Source organism: Camelus bactrianus, chromosome 8 (genome assembly GCF_048773025.1).
Source record: "Camelus bactrianus isolate YW-2024 breed Bactrian camel chromosome 8, ASM4877302v1, whole genome shotgun sequence".
Classification (NCBI taxonomy): Eukaryota; Metazoa; Chordata; class Mammalia; order Artiodactyla; family Camelidae; genus Camelus; species Camelus bactrianus.
Genome location: NC_133546.1, coordinates 9112242 through 9130350, shown reverse-complemented (window position 1 = coordinate 9130350; position 18109 = coordinate 9112242). Strand labels below are relative to the sequence as shown.

The following is an 18109-nucleotide window of genomic DNA, read 5'->3' as shown; positions in this document are numbered from 1 at the left end:
TCCCCCCTTTCCTTAATTTCTTATATTTTCCCCTTAGGTTGCAATGATTAATTTGCAAGCTGAGTCCCATACTAGCCATGAAACTAAGCAGAATGTATGACAGGCGAGGTGATGAGGTGCCACCTTTTGACCGAGCAGCTAAGGCAGGTTTTTTCCAGCATCAGCCTGTGTCAGCGCGATGGAATGAGGGTCACCTGGGGTCACGCCTCAGCTCCGCAGGGCCTGGGCAGCGGCTCGCTCACTCTCCTACCATTAGACTCCATGTTTCTCATGGAGACAGGCTGCTAGGCATCTTGTGAGGCAGGTCCCATGCCCTATTTTTCATTCCCAGTTTGTTCAGAAATCATTATTTTCTTGATTCTGAAAATAACAGCAGCCCATGGATACAGTTTTACAGCGCAGCAGTAACTTACCAGAATATGTTTTTTTTTCCCCCTTGAATGAACCCCGAGGCCTTGGCAGTCGCCCCTCCCTGCCCACCACGTTTTCTCTCTTTCTCTATATTGCTTTCTCTAATGGCTCTTTTGACGCTGAGATTCTAAATGTAACGCGTAACCCTCAACCAGTATAAGCAGCATTCTTACGGGAGCCACCTTAATGCTGGCTCACATGAAATGGAAATGGCTTGTGTTATCCATCCTTTAAAATATTTCTAGTGCTCAGCCTCCGTGAAATGATTGCTTATGGGGAGATAATGTCTGTTCTATTCCTTTTTAAGTCTGTGAAAAATGTCATCCTGGTTAATAGGGTGATTAAGACTCTTTATGCTCCAGGAGATAAATGTGATTATGTTTGTCATACTCTACCCAAGATAAAGACAGCAAAGAAGGCAAACTTGAAATTCCATAACACTTCCTCTCTTCCATATCCAGGAACATTCAGAACTCAGTACACAGATGGTACTTCACATAAAGAATAACATTATCTGTTAAACATTTTTCCTTACCATTAACCAACTTAACAATACGCCTCTGGTATAACAGGAACAGACAAATGACTACATCTTCTGATATCTAAGTTCTGACTGTAGAAAAATACCACTTTAGTCATATTGTTTTCCTTTTAACTGTCATCTTTGTTACTTCATTTTTGCCTTTAAAATGCAACTGGAGTCTATGCTTGGTCCTAAGGACTCTGTCCCCATCAACCTTCCCTCAGCAGGTGATTCTTATGCGAGTCCCCCGCCATCCCTTAAGAACAACAGGTGTCTATGGAAAGGGTTTTGTAAACCTTAGGCCTATCAATCACACAGATGCATTCAGTCATTCCTCCAGGCCTCCGTGTGCCAGGCCCTGTGGACCAGAGTGCACCCACCATGCCCCTAGATTCAGGCTCATAATATGGACAAAAGCCTGTTCTGTCTTGTTCCTGCCTTTCCTTCCTTCATTTCATTCAAAGGCTAAAGATATTTTGTTAGCAGAGATTTAGTTAAAAATGGAAGGTGGGTGAAGTTTTTGCTACTCCACATACCCGGATAAAATTTACACCCTTTCCTTTTAGTCTTGGATTTTAAACAGCTTAAATATGAATCCCAGATGCTGATTACACCTGTTTAATTAATTAACAATACAGCAATTTAAACAGGGTAACACGGTCCAGAGAAAAATGTTACATTATGCACTCGACATTTCATTTAAAATTCTTCCTTAAAATTAAAAGGTTTCATTATAACAGATAAATTTCAAATGTACTTTATTAAACTTGATTGCTAATTAGGGCCTAAGCAATTATAAAGAAAGATATTCAACCAGAGGTTATTTTTCTGGACACATTGGCATATTACTTTTCTTAAAAAAAATTTTCATCTCCAGCAAAAATAACTGCATGTAGACATTATTCTCTGTTTTCTGGGAGAGATCTTGGAGGACAGGAAAGGGCTGGGTGTGTTTACAGAAACAGAACAATAGCTGTTTCTATTAGGGAGGTGGTACCAATTAATATTGACACTCAATACTCAGGTAACTTTCTGGTTGAAAATATTTAAGGTAAGGGATAACTGGGCTATTTTCATACTGACAACTGAGATAAAACTATAAACTGTCAGTCACTATTTAGGGACCCAGAACCAATTTCTCAAAAAAGTACATTTTATACCCTTGGTATCATTATTTTAGCATGATTATCCTTTCAAGTTATTATAATCTGTTACTGGCTTCTTGTTTAAGAATTTAAAGGGTTTTTTTTTTTTTGGTACGTGTGTGGGGGTGTGTGTGTCTAATTAGGTTAATTTTTAAATTTATTTTTAATGGAAGTACTGGGGATTGAACCCAGGATCTCACTTTGTACATGCTAAGCACACACACTCTACCATTGAGCTATACCCTCTGCTACAGGCCTTAAGGTAAGGGCGTCAGGTAAGTAACTAGCATATACAAGTAAAGACTGTGTCCGGGACCACAGAGCCACACCCACTGCCTGATGTACAGGATCCACCTACTGATCCATCACTTTGGAGTCTGCCTAACAGAAGCAAGTCCTCCAAGCTCGGACAACCACATGCTGACAAGAAAGGCTGCTGAAACTTATTTAATTGGACATGTTGAGGTACTACTGCTGTTAGGAGTCTGTTTATAAAGATTTTCTATCATATATTATTATACATTCTTTTTTCAGGTAAAAAACTTAGTTTCAACTGTTATATTCATGAAAGTATTTCCACTGGGATTTCCTCCATATGGAGAAGTTATCTGTATAATTATTTTTAAGTAGTCTTCCTTCCTAACTTTGGGAAAACTTTACCCTCCCCACCAACACACATACATACACACCCCTTGTGAGCATAACCACAGCAGTGGTAAAGTAGAGCACACAGAAATGGCCATCGGCCGCCTATGAGGACACTGAATGCCATCCATCCCATAGGTTCAGTCAACAAACTGCATGTATTCCTGAGGAGAAATCAATCGAGTCTCTTTGCTGTTGTGGCATCTCCAATGCCAGCCTTTCCCGGAACAATGGTTCTGGACTTCATCCACCATGCTCATCTCATTTAGATTTCAATGCTTCCTCCCACTCAACAGCCGATTCAGAGTTCTTGGGAATTGCTGGAAATATTGATTGCATTTTGCTTCGAAAGTCTTTCATCTGAAAGATGAAAAAAAAATTAGTCATTAAATGTTAAAAGATGGATAAAAGAGCCAAAGCAATTAGAGATGGACACCGTGGCTGAATGAATGATGTCTCACTGCTGTGGTACTGAGCAAAGAAGAGCAACAAAAGATAAAAACTGTTCTCACTACCTTGAAAGACAATGAGACACATCTCTTCTTCTTCCAAGTATAAATCTATTGGACCCTAAATAACATAAAACTCCATTCTGAATCGGGAAGGCAATGTGCCCTAAACCATCAACCCTCCAAGATGTTTACTCCCTACAGTATGTGTTGTTGGCTTTCATATTATAAAGATGCAGTTGAGAATGGGATTTCTGTCTAAATGAATAAATGAATATACCGAGGCCATTCAAAGTTAGAGAAATTTTGGGGCCAGAGGGAAGGAGTGGAGAGAAGAAACTTAGTAGGGGGCTAATAAAGAAGGAATTAATGCATGGCAGATAAACTAGAATGTTTCTACATGCCAGACAGTGTTGAAAAATGTAGAGGTTCAACCAGCAGAGGTTTACCTGGGGTATGAGAGTCTGAGCAGGAGGTTGGATGATCTGAATATGCAGTATCAGCCCGGAGCCCTGCCCTAACGGAGGGGAGTGCTAATTTATGGGTGGTGGGTAATCTTCAGGTTAGGTAATACTAGCTCCACACTCTCTGGTTCATTCTTCTTAATGTAGACGGTCTTGTTCTGAAGGTATTATTTCAGAGGTACTATAGCACAGCACTGCAGTTTTCTGATCAGCCATATCCCAACCAGTATTTCTCAAAGATACAACTCTCCTCAATCAGACTGGGGAAGCACTCTGGACTCAGAACAACATGAAAGTCATTACTTGGACTGGTTACTTTGAGAGAGGACTAATATTTCAGCTACTGTCATTACAGTATCAAATTACATATTATGTTCCAAGAACAAAGCTCACATGGAGATATATATGTATATATGTATATATATATGTGTGTGTATATATATATGTGTGTGTATATATATATATATATATATATATATATATATATATATATATATATATAAATGGTATGTTTGTTAAAAGCATTAATTTATAGTTAAATATCATTTTGATTTAAATATTCTGATAGTGGAAGACATATAATGCTACCCATCATATGTAGGCTGTAGAAGGTCCATGCCAACTATCTCAACATTGGGTCCCAGACACCAATCTTGAAGACACACACAGGCATCCACGGCGTGTGTGTCTCCCCCTGACCCCCTCTGCCCTGCAGCTCTCTACTTTGTTCTCTGATGAACCCTTCATGAGGGGTTCTTAACTAGAGGCAGTGCTGCATTCCTGGGGAGGGACTGGAAATGTACTTCTAAATAGCAGTGGCTGCTTTCCTTCAGCAGGGGCAGGGGGCTGTGTTCTCATTTCCTCTTCTTGGCCCAATTTTTTCCTTTCCTTTCATTTCCCAAATGTTATATTATTTTCTTGTTCCCAAGGTCATAAGTGAGTAACTGAACCACTAGAAGGAATCATATCTGAAATATAGCCAGCTAAGAACAGACAGACTTCAGAGCAAGGGAAGGGAAGGGAGACAAGTGGGATAAAGAACACAATTTTGCCCTCTTTTACAGCTGTGGAGGAGACTGGCCAAGACAGCAGAGTAGAAAGAACCTGAGCTTACCTCCTCTCACAAGCACACCAAAATCATGACTAGCAGCAAAACAACCATCAGTGAAAAGGCCAGAACCTACCAGAAAAGATCTTCTACAACTAAAGACATAAAGAAAAAAACCACAAAGAGACAGGTAAGAGGGGTGCACTCACGATATCGTCAAGTCCCATCCCCTTGCTGGACAACCCACAAACTGGAGAATAATTACATTGCCGAGGTTCTCCCAGAGAAGTGAGAGTTTTGAGTCCCATGTCAGTTTCCTCAGCCCAGGGGTCCTGCACTGGGAAATGAGCCCCCAGGACATTTGGCTTTGGCACACAGTGGGGCTTTTTGTGAGTCCTAGAGGACTGGGGGAAATAGAGATTTCACTCTTAAAGGATGGACACAAAATCTCACATGCTCTGGGACGCAGGGCAATAGCAGTAATTTGATAGGAGCCTGGGCCAGACCTACCTGCTGGTCTTGGAGAGTCTCCTCAAGAGGTACGGAGCAGCTGCAGCTCACCCTGGGGACAGACACTGGCGGCAGCCATTCTCAGGAGCTCCTTCTACCACTTGGACACTGGTGTTGGCAGGCGCCATTGTGGAATCCTCCTTTGGGCCCACTTGACAGCCTGTACTTGCCCGTGCTGGGACACCTCATGCCAAGCAACTAACTGGGTAGGGACACAGCCCACCCATCAGCAGACAGGCTGCCTTAAGACCTCCTGAGCCTACAGCTGCCTCTAGACATAGCCTGGCCCACCAGAGGGTTTGGGACCCAGCTCCAACCACCAGGGGCAGGCACCAGCCCTAACCTCCAGGAAGCCTGCTGTAGCCTCTGGAACAGTCTTACCCACCAGAAGGCTGACACCAGACTCAGGAAAACCACAATACTGCAGCCTGCAGACCTAGCCCTAGCCCCGGAGCCCCCTGAGGTTCTGCAGTCAGCCACCTCGTGACCTGGACCTAGCAGCTAGAAGCTTCCGCACAAGGCACGGCCTGACAACCAACTCAACCAGCAGCCAACCAAGCCTATCAGACTACCCACATAGTCAGCCGATCACAACGGAAGGGCCCACACACCCCTCATGAGGGAACCCCTAGAGCATATATAGCTTGGGTGACGAGAGGGTAAGTGTGCTGCTGGGATACATAGGGTGGAGACAGGCAATCTACCCAAGAAAGTGTTCAGGGAAGGGATCATAAAGATGATCAAAGAATGCAGGAGAAGAATGGATGCACAGAGCAAGAAATTACAAAAAGTTAGAAAATAAAGAACCATCAGAGATGAAGAATACAATAACTGAACTAAAAAAATACTAGAAGGAATCAATAGTAGTCTAAATGATACAGAGGAGCAGATCAGTAAGATGGATGATAGAGCAGTGGAAATCATTGATGCTGAACAGAAGAAAAAATGAAAAGAAATAAGGACTGTTTAAGAGACCTTTAGAACAGTATCAAGCACAATAACATTTGCATTATAGGAATCATAGAAGAGAAGGGCTGAGAACATACTTGAAGATATAATAGCTGTGAACATCCCTAACCTGAGAAAGGAAACAGTCATACAAGTCCAGAAAGTCCCATACAGGATTAACCCAAAGAGGAACACACCAAGACACACTGTAATTAAAGTGGCAAAAATTAAAGGTAAAGAGAGAATATTAAAAGCACCAAGGGAAAAGCAACAAGTACCATACAGGGGAACTCCCATAAGGCTATCAGCTGACTTTTCAGCAGAAATGCTGCCAGCCAGAAGGGAGTGATACGACACATTTAAAGTAATGAAAGGGAAAAACCTACAACCAAGGATACTCTACCCAGCAAGACTCTTGATCAGATATGATGGAATGGTCAAAAACGTTTATAGACAAGCAAAAGCTAAAAGAGTTCAGCACCACCAAAGCAGCTTTACAAATGTTAAAGAAACTTCTCTAAGTGAAAAAGAAAAGGCCGCAACTAGAAACATGAAAATTACAAAATGAAAAAAAAAAAACCCAAAAACTCAATGGTAAAGTCATACATACAATAAAGGTAGGAAATCATCTACACACAAAGCTAGTAGGAAGATTAAAAGATAAAAGTAGTAAAATCATCTATATCCATAATAAGCAGTTAAGGGATACACAAAACACTTAGATATAAAATATGATATAAAAAACAGTGAGGAGAGGAGAGTACAAAATGCAGGGTTGCTAAAATGCATTTGAAATTAAGAGATCAGCAACTTAAAACAACTCTCTCTCTATCTACTTATCTATCTATCCATCTATCCATCTATCTAGAAACCTCATGGTAACCACAAACCAAATGTCTATAATGGGTATGTACACACACACACACAAAGGAATCCAAGTGTAACACTAAAGTTAGTTATCAAATCACAACAGAACAAAAGGGGGAAAAAAGACCTAAAAAATACCCCTCAAACAATTAACAAAATGGCAATAAGAACATACATATCAATAATTACCTTAAATAGAAATGCTCCAATCAAAAAACATACAGTGGCTGAATGGATAGAAAACAAGATGCATATACATGCTGCCTACACTTATATTACACAAAATACACTTTAAAATAAAGGCTGCTATAAGAGACAAGGACACGACATAAGTTTAGTCTAAGAGGAAGATATGACAGTTGTAAATATATATGCACCCAACATAGGAGCACTTAAATACAAAAAACAAATATGAATGGACATGAAGGGTGAGATCAACAGTAACACAATAATAGTAGGGGATTTTAACACCCTACTTACATCAATGGACAGATCACCCAGACAGAAAATAAGAAAACATTGGCCTTAAATGACACATTAGACCAGATGGGCTTAATTGACATATATAGAACACTGCAACTAAAAGCAGCAGAATACACATTCTTTTCAAGTGCACATAGAACATTCTCCAGGATAGATCACATGCTATAGGCCACAAAACAAGCCTTGGTAAATTTAAACAAAACAAAAAAACTTAAATCATGTCAAGCATCTTTCCCAACCACAATGCTGTAAGACTAGAAATCAACTACAAGAAAAAAAACTGCAAAAAACATGAACACGTGGAGGCTAAATAATATGCTACTAAACAACCAATGGATCAATGAAGAAATTAAAGAGGAATGTAAAAAATACCTAGAGACAAATGAAAGTGAAAACATGATAATCCAAGATCCAAAACCTATGTGATGCAGCAAAAGTATTTCTAACAGGGAAGTTTATAGTTGATACAAGCTTACCTCAGGAAACAAGAAAAATCTCCAATAACCTAACCTACATCAAAAGGAAATAGAGAAAGAAGAACAAACAAAACCCAAAGTTAGTAGAAGGAAAGAAATCATAAAGATCAGAGCAGAAATAAATGAAATACAGACTAAAAAAAAAAAAATCAATGAAACTAAAAGCTGGTTCTTTGAAAAGATAAACAAAATTGATAAATATTTAGCCAGACTCATCAAGAAAAAAAGGGAAAAGACCCAAATCAATAAAATCAGAAATAAAAAAAGAAGACATTACAACTGACACCACAGAAATACAAAGGATCATTCTTAAGAGACTACTATGAACTATATGCCAATAGCATAGAAAACTAAGAAGAAACGTCAGATTCTTAAAAATGTGTAATCTCCCAAGACTGACCCAGGAAGAAATAGAAAATATGACCAGACCAGTTACCAGTAATGAAATTGAATCAGTAATTTAAAAAGTCCCAATAAACAAAAGTCCAGGACCAGATGGCTTCACAGGTGAATTCTACCAAACATTTAGAGAAGAGTTAACACCTATTCTTCTCAAACTATTCCAAAAAACTGCAGAGGAAGGTACACTTCCAAACTCATTCTATGACACCAACATCATCCTGATACCAAAACCAGACAAAGATATCACACAAAAAAAGAAAATTATAGGCCAATATCTTTGATGAACACAGATGCAAAAAACCTCAACAAAATGTTAGCAAACCAAATCCAACAATACATTAAAAGGATCATACGCTATGATCAAGTGGGATTTATCCCAGGGCTGTAAGATTTTTCAATATCCACAAATCAATCAGTGTAATACACCACATTAACACACTGAAGAATAAAAACCATATAATCATCTCAATAGATGGTGAAAAATCTTTTGACAAAATTCAACATCCCTTTACCCAGAAAGTGGGTATAGATGGAACATACCTCAACATAATAAAGACCATATGTGACAAACCCACAGCTAACATTATACTCAATAGTGAAAAGCTCAAAGTGTTTCCTCTGAGATCAGGAAAAAGACAAGGATGCCCACTCTCAACACTTTTATTCAACATAGTATTCTAAGTCCGAGCCACAGCAACCAGAGAAGAAAAAGAAATAAAAGAAATCCAAATTGGAAAGGAAGAAGTAAAACTGTCACTGTAGATGACGTGATACTATACATAGAAAATCCTAAAAATGCTGCCAGAAAACTACTAGAGCTCATCAGTGAATTTGGTAAAGTTGCAGGATACAAAATTAATATACGGAAATCTGCTGCATTTTTATACACTAATAATGAACTATCAGAAAGAGAAACCGAGGAACCAATCTCATTTACCACTGCATCAAAAATTAAAATAAAATAAAATAAAATAAAATAAAATAAAATAAAATAAATAAAAAATAAAAATAAATGAATAAATAAAATAAAATAAAATAAAATAAAATAAAATAAAATAAAATAAAATACCTAGGAATAAAACTACCCGATGGGAAAAAGATCTGTAGTTGGAAAACCATAAGACAGTGATGAAAGAAACTGAAGACAACACAAACAGATGTAAAGATATACCATGTTCATGAACTGGAAGAATTGATACTGTTAAAAATGACCATACTACCCAAGGTAATCTACAGACTCAATGCAATCCCTATCAAAATACCAATGGCATGTTTCACAGAACTAGAACAAATAACTTTAAAATTTGTATGAAAACACAGAAGACCCTACATAGCCAAAATAATCTTGGGAAGGAAGAACAGATCTAGAGGAATCACACTCCCTGACTTCAGATTATACTACAAAGCTACAGTAATCAAAAAAGTATGGTGCTGATACAAAAAGACATAAATCAGTGGAAAGACTAGAGAACCCAGAAATAAATCCATGCACGTATGCTCAATCAATCTACAACAATGAAGCCAAGAATAAACAATGGAGAAAAGTCTCTTCAATAAGGGGTACTGGGAAAACTGGACAGCTACATGTAAAAGAATGAAATGAGGACATTCTCTAACACCATGCACAAAAATAAACTCAAAATGGATTAAAGTCCTAAATGTAAGACTGGGAACTATAAAACTCCTAGAGGAAAACACAGGCAAACACTCTTTGACATAAATACTAGCAATATTTTTTTTGGGTCTGTCTCCTAAAGCAAAGGAAATAAAAGCAAAAACAATCAAATGAGACCTAATTACACTGCACAACAAAGGAAACCATTGACAAAATGAAGACAACCTACTGAATGGGAGAAAATATTTGCAAGTGATATGACTGATAAGGATTTAATATCTAACATATATAAATAAATAGCTCATACAACTCAACAACAACAACAATCACCTTAAAAAAAAAAAAAGACCCCCAAACTGAAAAATAACAACCTGATTAAAAGATGGGCATAAGACCTAAATAGACATTTTTTCAAAGAGGACATGCAGATGGCCAACAGGAACATGAAAAGATGCTCAGCATCACTAAATCTGCTGGGAAATGCAAATCAAAACCACAATGAGATATGACCTCACACCTGTTAGAATGGTTATCCTTAAAAAGAACACAAACAACAAATGTTGGTGAGGATGTGGAGAAGAGGAAACCCTTATACGTTATTGGTAGGAATGTAAACTAGGTGCAGCCAACGTGGAAAACAGTATGGAGATTTCTCAAAATACTAAAAATAGAACTACCATATGACCCAGCAATTCCACTCCTGGAAGTATTTCTGAAAAAAACCAAAAACACTAATTTGAAAAGATACATGCACCCCAACATTCATAGCAGCATTGTTTACAATTGCCAAGATATGGAAGTGACCTAACAGTCCATCACAGATGAATGGATAAAGAATATGTGGTGTGTATACACACACGTATATATAATGGAATACTAATCAGCCATAAAAGGGAATGAAATTTTGCCATTTGAAACAACATGGATGGGTCTGGAGGGTATCATGCTTAGTGAAATAAGTCCAAAAGAGAAAGACAAATACTGTATGATATCATTTTTATGTGGAATCTGAAAAAACACAACAAACTAGTGAATATAACAAAAAAGAAACATATGACTCACAGATATAGAGAACAAACCAGGGGCTACCAGTGGGGAGAAGGATGAGGGGAGGGGCAATATAGGGGTAGGGGACTAACAGGTACAAACTATTATGTATAAAATAAGCTACAAGGATATACTGTACAACACAGGGTATGTAACCAATATTTTATAATAATAAACGGAGTATAACCTTTAAAAATTCTGAAACACTGTATTTTACACCTGTTACATAATATTGTACATCGACTATATTTTGATGAAATTTTTAAAAAATGTAAGCTGTGGAAATGGAAATGAAGTCTACATTTTAAGTTATAAACAGGGCCTCAAGTTGCTTTAAACAATAGGGCTCCATAGAAGGTTTTAAAGCTTGTAGTATTAATGTATATGGATAGTAGATGAAAACCTTCAGTTTTTTCCACCTGTTTCAATTTCTGATATGCAGATCAGAGGTGTTGGTCTTATCAGTGATACTCCATCACAGGCCTACAGAACATTCCCTTGCTTACAAATGTGCTTGATGAAAGATTTAGGGACTGAGTACATTTAAGCAAATGTGGTTATAAAATAAATGTATTCCACAATAATAATCACAGCCATTGCCACAGAACCATCCCTCTACCCTAATACCCCACAAGTTTGAAGATGGGGCATGCTGGTAACTTGACTCTCCATCTGGCAACTCAGTTTTAATCTGAAGCATTTTCTAAATTTGGGGATTTCTTTCCTGCAGTCTTCTTCCCTCTTTCCTTTGACCAGGGAGAATTTTTCCAAGGTTATTGATCACAGGCCTACCCTTCTAAGCAGGGCCACTGAGTAATGCACAACTCCAGGAGCCTCTCTCCACAAACTAAGGTCCGAATGGCACTCCCTAGGCAATGAGCCCACTGCTCCAAGAACACCATCCTTAAGTCCCAAATTGTGTCCAATAGTGCTGTGTTGTGGTATTACCAGAAAGTACCACTTTAAGGCAGCAATTCTCAGAGTGTTATGACAATTGGAAAATGTACTACAAGTAATTTTCACTAATACGGACATTCTGACTGACTTTTTAGATATTAGAACAGATTCAAGATTACGTTTCCAATAATGTTACTATTCTCATTCACACTGCAAAGGCTTTTTGAAGAGCCATTTAGCCAGTATACCAGGAGTGAAACATGGGATACGGCTACACATTTAACATGCATATCTTGGCAAGGGAAAAAACAACATGAAAACTTTTGGTCTAATATATGCTGTGATGAAAAATGACAAAAGCCTGAGGATAAGTCCCCAATTTAATTAATCTGAGAAAAGCCTTACAGCATTTAGCCTAATAAACAGACAGCTATCGAAATTAAAAGCTCCAAGTTTTAAAATGTCTTTGCCATCAACTAGCTCGTTTAGCTTCAGTTTCCTCACTTGTAGGTAGAGGACTACTGCCAGCCTCAGTGCTAGGGTTGGAATAATAAAGGCTTTATAGGACCAACTGATGAGCAAGCCTTTGCATATGTCAATACTTACAGTGCCAATGGTAATTCTGAAGAACCTGGAAATTCAGGTTCTTCATAAGATAAAACAGAATAAGACTGTAAGTGTTCCCTGAATAGGAATAATAACATCTGCCATTTGAGATCACCTATATATACCAAGCAGTAGGCTTTTACATTAAGTCTTCCCAATTCTATGTGGCATAAATGAGGACTACCACTTTACATATGAGGAACCAACCAGAGGTCAGAGAGGTTAACCCCTCCACGGTGATGTGGTTTAGGAGTACAACTGCCTGACTGATATCCAGGCTCTTCCCCCACAGACGCTCTGGTTCTGTGATCTGTAAAGACATGGCACCTCTACAACCTCTACTCATGTACAGATTTCACTAAAAATGACTTTAAAAGCCTATAATTCTTGCAGTGGTGACCATGTTATTTAGAATGCTATAGCAGATTATTACCAATGTTTACCGACAGCCAGCACTCATCTATTTCTTGATACAGGGGGGTTATACTTCTCTACCCTCTTGAAGTTAGGTAACCACGAGACTAATTCTGGCTAATAAAATATGAGGAAAAGAAATGTATGTCACTTCCAGGGTGAAGCGTGTAATTGCAGGTGTTCATTTCTCCAGGCCTCTCTTCCTTTTCCATAGCAATCATGGGAACCTGTGTAGCTGTGGTGGTGCCTCAAGATCAAGGCAACCTGATGTATGAAGCCGGCCTGTGGGGAAAGCTTCCTAGAGAGTTGTGTAAACTCATAGTGGATTTTAGGAAAGAAACAAACCTCTTTTATTTTAAGCCACACAGTTGGAGATTGTTTTTTACTGTGGTATAACCTAGCCTATCCTGACTGACATAGCTGATGGAGAGAATTACAAAACAGACATAAGGCATGCTCTGGTCCCCTTCCATATTACATTAAATGTGGTTGAAACACGGCTGAGTAAAAACTCAAGGGCTGGTTGTGGTATACATGCACACATATACACACAATGGAATACTACTCAGCCATAAAAAAGAATAAAAATAATGCCATGTGCAGCAATGTGGATGGACCTAGAGATTATCATACTAAGCAAAGTAAGTCAGACAGAGAAAGACAAGTATCATTTGATATCACTTACATGGGGAATCTTAAAAAATGACACAAATTAGCTTATCTACAAAACAGAAACAGACTCACAGACATAGAAAACTTATGGTTATCAAAGGGGAAAGGGGGGAGGGATTAATTAGGAGTTTGAGATCAACATATACAAACTATTATATACAAGATAAACAAGGTCCTACTGTATAGCACAGGGAACTATATTCAATATCTTGTAATAATCCATAATGAAAAGAATATATATGTATAACTGAATCACTATGCTGTATACCAGAAACTAACACATTGTAAATCAACTATGTTTCAATAAAAAATAAACTCAAGGGCTGGACAAATAAGAGGAACCTTGTGCAGTTAAGCTTAAAAAGGTTTTAGAACCACCTGGTACAACCAAAGCACCACTCTTCCCACCTTCAGGGAGCTCAGCACAACTAATCCCATTGTATGGCACAGCTTCCTGTATAATCAGAACATTTTGATATTTTCAATGAAATAGTATGGGAGCTCTGATTAAAGAGTCAGTTTTTTGGGGTGGATGGCTTTTCTGTGTCTACTTGATAAAGTTCAATTAAGCAGGACTGGCTTAATTTAGAGAGCAGATGCTGGTACTTTTCAATTTTGATTAGGCCTGTTGATAGCCATGTAAATCCTGAGATGTTTGAACATACCATGTTATTTATTTAATATTCAGTTGCACTAGGAAGGCTAAGATGAATTTTAAAAATCTCAGCTTCTCATTTTCTAAGTTCTTAGTACCATTATTTAGGTAAAGGTCAGACAAGCATCTTTACTTTCTCCTAAACTCTCACTGTAACACATGCATAAAGTCTAGAATCTATAGTAAAGTCAATTGATTTAGGAATAGAAAGTGAACATGTAACTTTCTGAGAAATACAATCCCTTAAGTACTCATTAAAATGGCCAATTTTTATGACAATGATTAACAACAGGACACAATTCAAAAGCAAATGCTTTCTGTAAATGTGAAGTAAACTGGAAAGAGATGACCCTGGAGTGTCTTAGGGCCAAGGCCTACTCTGCAGCTAAGACCCAGTCCAGTAAGAACAATTTAACATGCTGCTTTTTTGTTGTTGTTAATTTATTTATTTATAATTTTTTTTGGCAGGAGGGAGGTAATTAGGCTTATTTATGTATTTATTTTTAGAGGAGGTACTGGGGACTGAACCCAGGACCTTGTGCATGCTCAGCATGTGCTCTACCACTTGAGCTATACCCTCCCCTCCATAACATGCTTCTTGATTTAATGGGCTAACAGGTCAGGTTCTCAGAGGCAGTTCTAAAATGATTTCAGTCAGGCTTTATTTTTAGTAACTGTACTACCTTTGTAGTACAGGCCTCTTTCTAAAAGCTTTATATTTTATTGCATTAAACTTTATAACAGCTACCAACCAGATCACTATTATTTTTCATATTTTACCTAATGATCCTGCTTCACTGGCACACAAAGGTGAACGGATGCAAATATACACACACACACAAACACAGGACCTGCTGCTCCCATTTTATGATGCCTTTTTAAAGGCCTGGCTTATAAGGTTGTCACAGGGGAATGAGGACAGCTGATGGCTCCATTACACAAAGTACTTCTATGTATACATTTATTTTTACACTGTATAGGAAGTTACAACTTCTAAAAAACAGTATTTAAATGAACATAGGTATAAGCTACCCAGAACAAAAACCAAATGACATCTCTCTCTCTCTACACACACACACACACACACACACACACACACACACACACACACTTTCCAACTTTTAGGAATTCAAATTTACTCAAAAACTGGATATACATAACCCCATAACTATCTTTCCTTGAATAACTTCAGAATGGCAGTTTTTTAAAACAACTTTAAAACTCAAGCTCCTTCTGAATTTCCCAAAGAGTTTTTGCACTCTTCTGCAGACGAGCCTCTTCTTCAGGGGCCAACTTTACTCTTATAAGGTCAGTAATACCATTTTCTCCCAGGATACAAGGAACACTGAGGAATACTTCCTCATTTATTCCATAGAGACCCTTAATTCTGGTGGAAACTGGATGCACTCTCCTAAGATTTTTCAAAATACTTTCTGTTAAATCAGCCACAGATAGGCCAATGGCCCAAGAAGTATAACCTTTCATTTTAATAATGTCATAGGCACTAGCAACCACATCTTTGTGAACATTTTTCCACTGCTCAGGATCTTTATCAGTTCCTATATCTACGTTCAGAGTTTTCAGAGGAACACCAGCAATGTTCACACCACTCCACACAGGAACACTTGAATCTCCATGCTCTCCAAGGATCCACCCATGACAGCTTTCAGAATGGATACCAAGCCTTTGCCCGATCAAGAAACGGAAACGGGCAGTGTCCAGATTACAACCACTTCCAATAACACGGTTTTGAGGGAATTCACTCAACTTCCAGGCTACATAAGTTAAGATATCCACTGGATTGGAAACAACAATCAGTTTGCAGCGAGGGCTGTGTTGGACAATACTGGAAATCATTAATTTAAAGATGGCCAAATTTCGCTGGACTAAATTAAGGCGTGTTTCCCCTTTTTCCTGGCGTGCACCTGCTGTGATAATCACGAGGCTGGAGTTTGCAGTGACAAGGTAATCTTTGCTGTAAACAATATTTGGCATTTTGACGAACGAACTGCCATGTTGAAGATCCACTGTCTCACCCTTCAGTCGGCCTTCATCAACATCCACCAAGGCAAGTTCATCACTCAAGCCTTTTAACAGGATGCTGATAGCACAGGCCATGCCAACCGATCCAGTTCCTACAATGGAGATCTTACTGCAACGAACGGCCTCGTCCGAAGTGAGATTCTTCAGAAGCTCACACTTGACGGTCGCCATCTCAGACGCGGGGGCGACGGGCCACGCGCCCCTGAGGGGGACGCCAGCTGTCTGGCGGGGGCCTAACACCATTCCCAAGCCCAGGAAATTCGCTTTCGCAGCGCCCACTCTCTGGCCAGCCCGCAGGACTCTCACAGTCCAGCTCATGGCCCCTCGCTCAACAGATGACGGAAGAGAAAGGGAGAAAGCAGCCGGCAGCCTTCAAAGCTCGAAGGGAAGCACCTGTGACCGTTGGCCGCTCCCTCAGCAAGTTACTGAGGCGGTACCAAGCCGGCGCCTTCGAACGCGCCTTCCGCCTGTTACTGCGGCTGCGCAAACTGGACCCTTTGACCACCCCTTTGGCGGTTACTGCGGCTGCGCAAGGCAGGCCCAACACACGTGACCTGGATCGGAGCCTCGGAGAGCGCTCGCAGTGTCAGTTCTGACGACGGTGGAGAAAGGACTTCTCTAGCAAATGGATTCTGGAGTAAAAGTTTTATAAACACAAATTCTCTCCAAAACTTAGCGTGTATAATGGGTCAACCCACATCCTTGGGATTAGTGATTTTCTGTTTTTACTACCTATGCAAAATAAAAATACTTCCATTAAGTACAGATGAAAATAAGGTTAAATTTTCTGAACTGGATCCCTACCGGGAATAAGATGCGTGTCCTTTGTCTCCCGATGGTCTCCTGCACCACTTCCCTGCATCTGTTTGGGAAGTAGGGCTCCTGTCGTATCCAGTTGGAGAAGCTTCTATTTGGAAAGGCTTCCTATTGCCTTTATACCAATCAAGATGTAACTGTGGGAAACAAGCAGGTTCTTAACAACGGGAAGGAGCCGACTGTGAGCTAGTTCAACGGTAAAAGCTCACAGGGAGAGGCTGTTACTCTCTCTCATGCCAAAGGAAAGCTTGTGATTGAGTCTTGATTAAAACTGACTTCTCAAGTAGAAACATGACGATGTAGAGTTATAGTAAAATGAAGATATGAAGAACCTTAAAACGGCAAGTTTAGACCAATGCACAAATCAGATTATTGATTAAAGTAGTAAAATAAAATATTAGCTAGCACAACATGGCATCAGTATATCTTACCTTCCTCTGCATTTCTCTGGTCAGTCTTTTGAACTTCCTTTCAAGTTTCTAAGGAAATAAAAACTTTCCATCTTGATGAAATATATACCCTTAAACCCAATACTACAAAAGTTCCAATAAAATAATGGTACTTTCTCCCCTCTTATATATACAGAATTCTGACCATGTAACGATTCCTCAAAGCTTTCCTCTCATTCTAAGAAAGCAATACGCTTTCCCCTAATGGAGCTCTTGGTGTACAGAGCCTCCTCACAGTCAGGGGAAAAAAATTGCGTGTATGCACATGTATGTGTGCGTGAATTCCGTTTTAGAATATCAAATCTTGACAAAATTAACATTTTATACTCAGGACTTGAAAAGCTATTCTCATTCTTCTTGCCACTGAACTGCAGTTCAAGAAGAGACGAATAGTAAGCAAAGGAGTTGGTGAGGGGGTGAGAAAAGTGTGGCAATTAGTGGAGTTCCTGCAATCCTGTTTCAGTGTAACTTGCTGGTACCCTGTTTAGATGGTACAGTGCAAGCTCCGTGACACATAAAATGTT

The 18109-nt window shown here is 39.1% G+C and overlaps 2 protein-coding genes across 3 annotated transcripts in view; both read right to left on the bottom strand.

Annotated features, from left to right (window-relative positions):
• Positions 1-835: 835 nt before the first annotated feature.
• Positions 836-18109, bottom strand: part of TMEM242 (transmembrane protein 242) — a 40572-nt gene continuing 23298 nt past the window's right edge. Inside the window, exons 4-5 of one of the 2 annotated variants that reach the window (XM_074368086.1) lie at positions 17125-17273; positions 836-3084 (exon numbers count right to left, since the gene is read on the bottom strand). In XM_074368086.1, coding sequence (XP_074224187.1) covers positions 3081-3084; positions 17125-17273 — 153 coding nt within the window. In that variant the 3' untranslated portion in view covers positions 836-3080. The remainder of the gene's footprint in view (positions 3085-17124; positions 17274-18109) is intronic. The other variant, XM_074368087.1, reaches the window with a different exon arrangement.
• Positions 15225-17118, bottom strand: LDHAL6B (lactate dehydrogenase A like 6B). Its single transcript, XM_045524408.2, has one exon. It carries the CDS (start codon positions 16636-16638, stop codon positions 15493-15495), a length of 1146 nt encoding a protein of 381 aa, XP_045380364.1. The 5' UTR covers positions 16639-17118; the 3' UTR covers positions 15225-15492.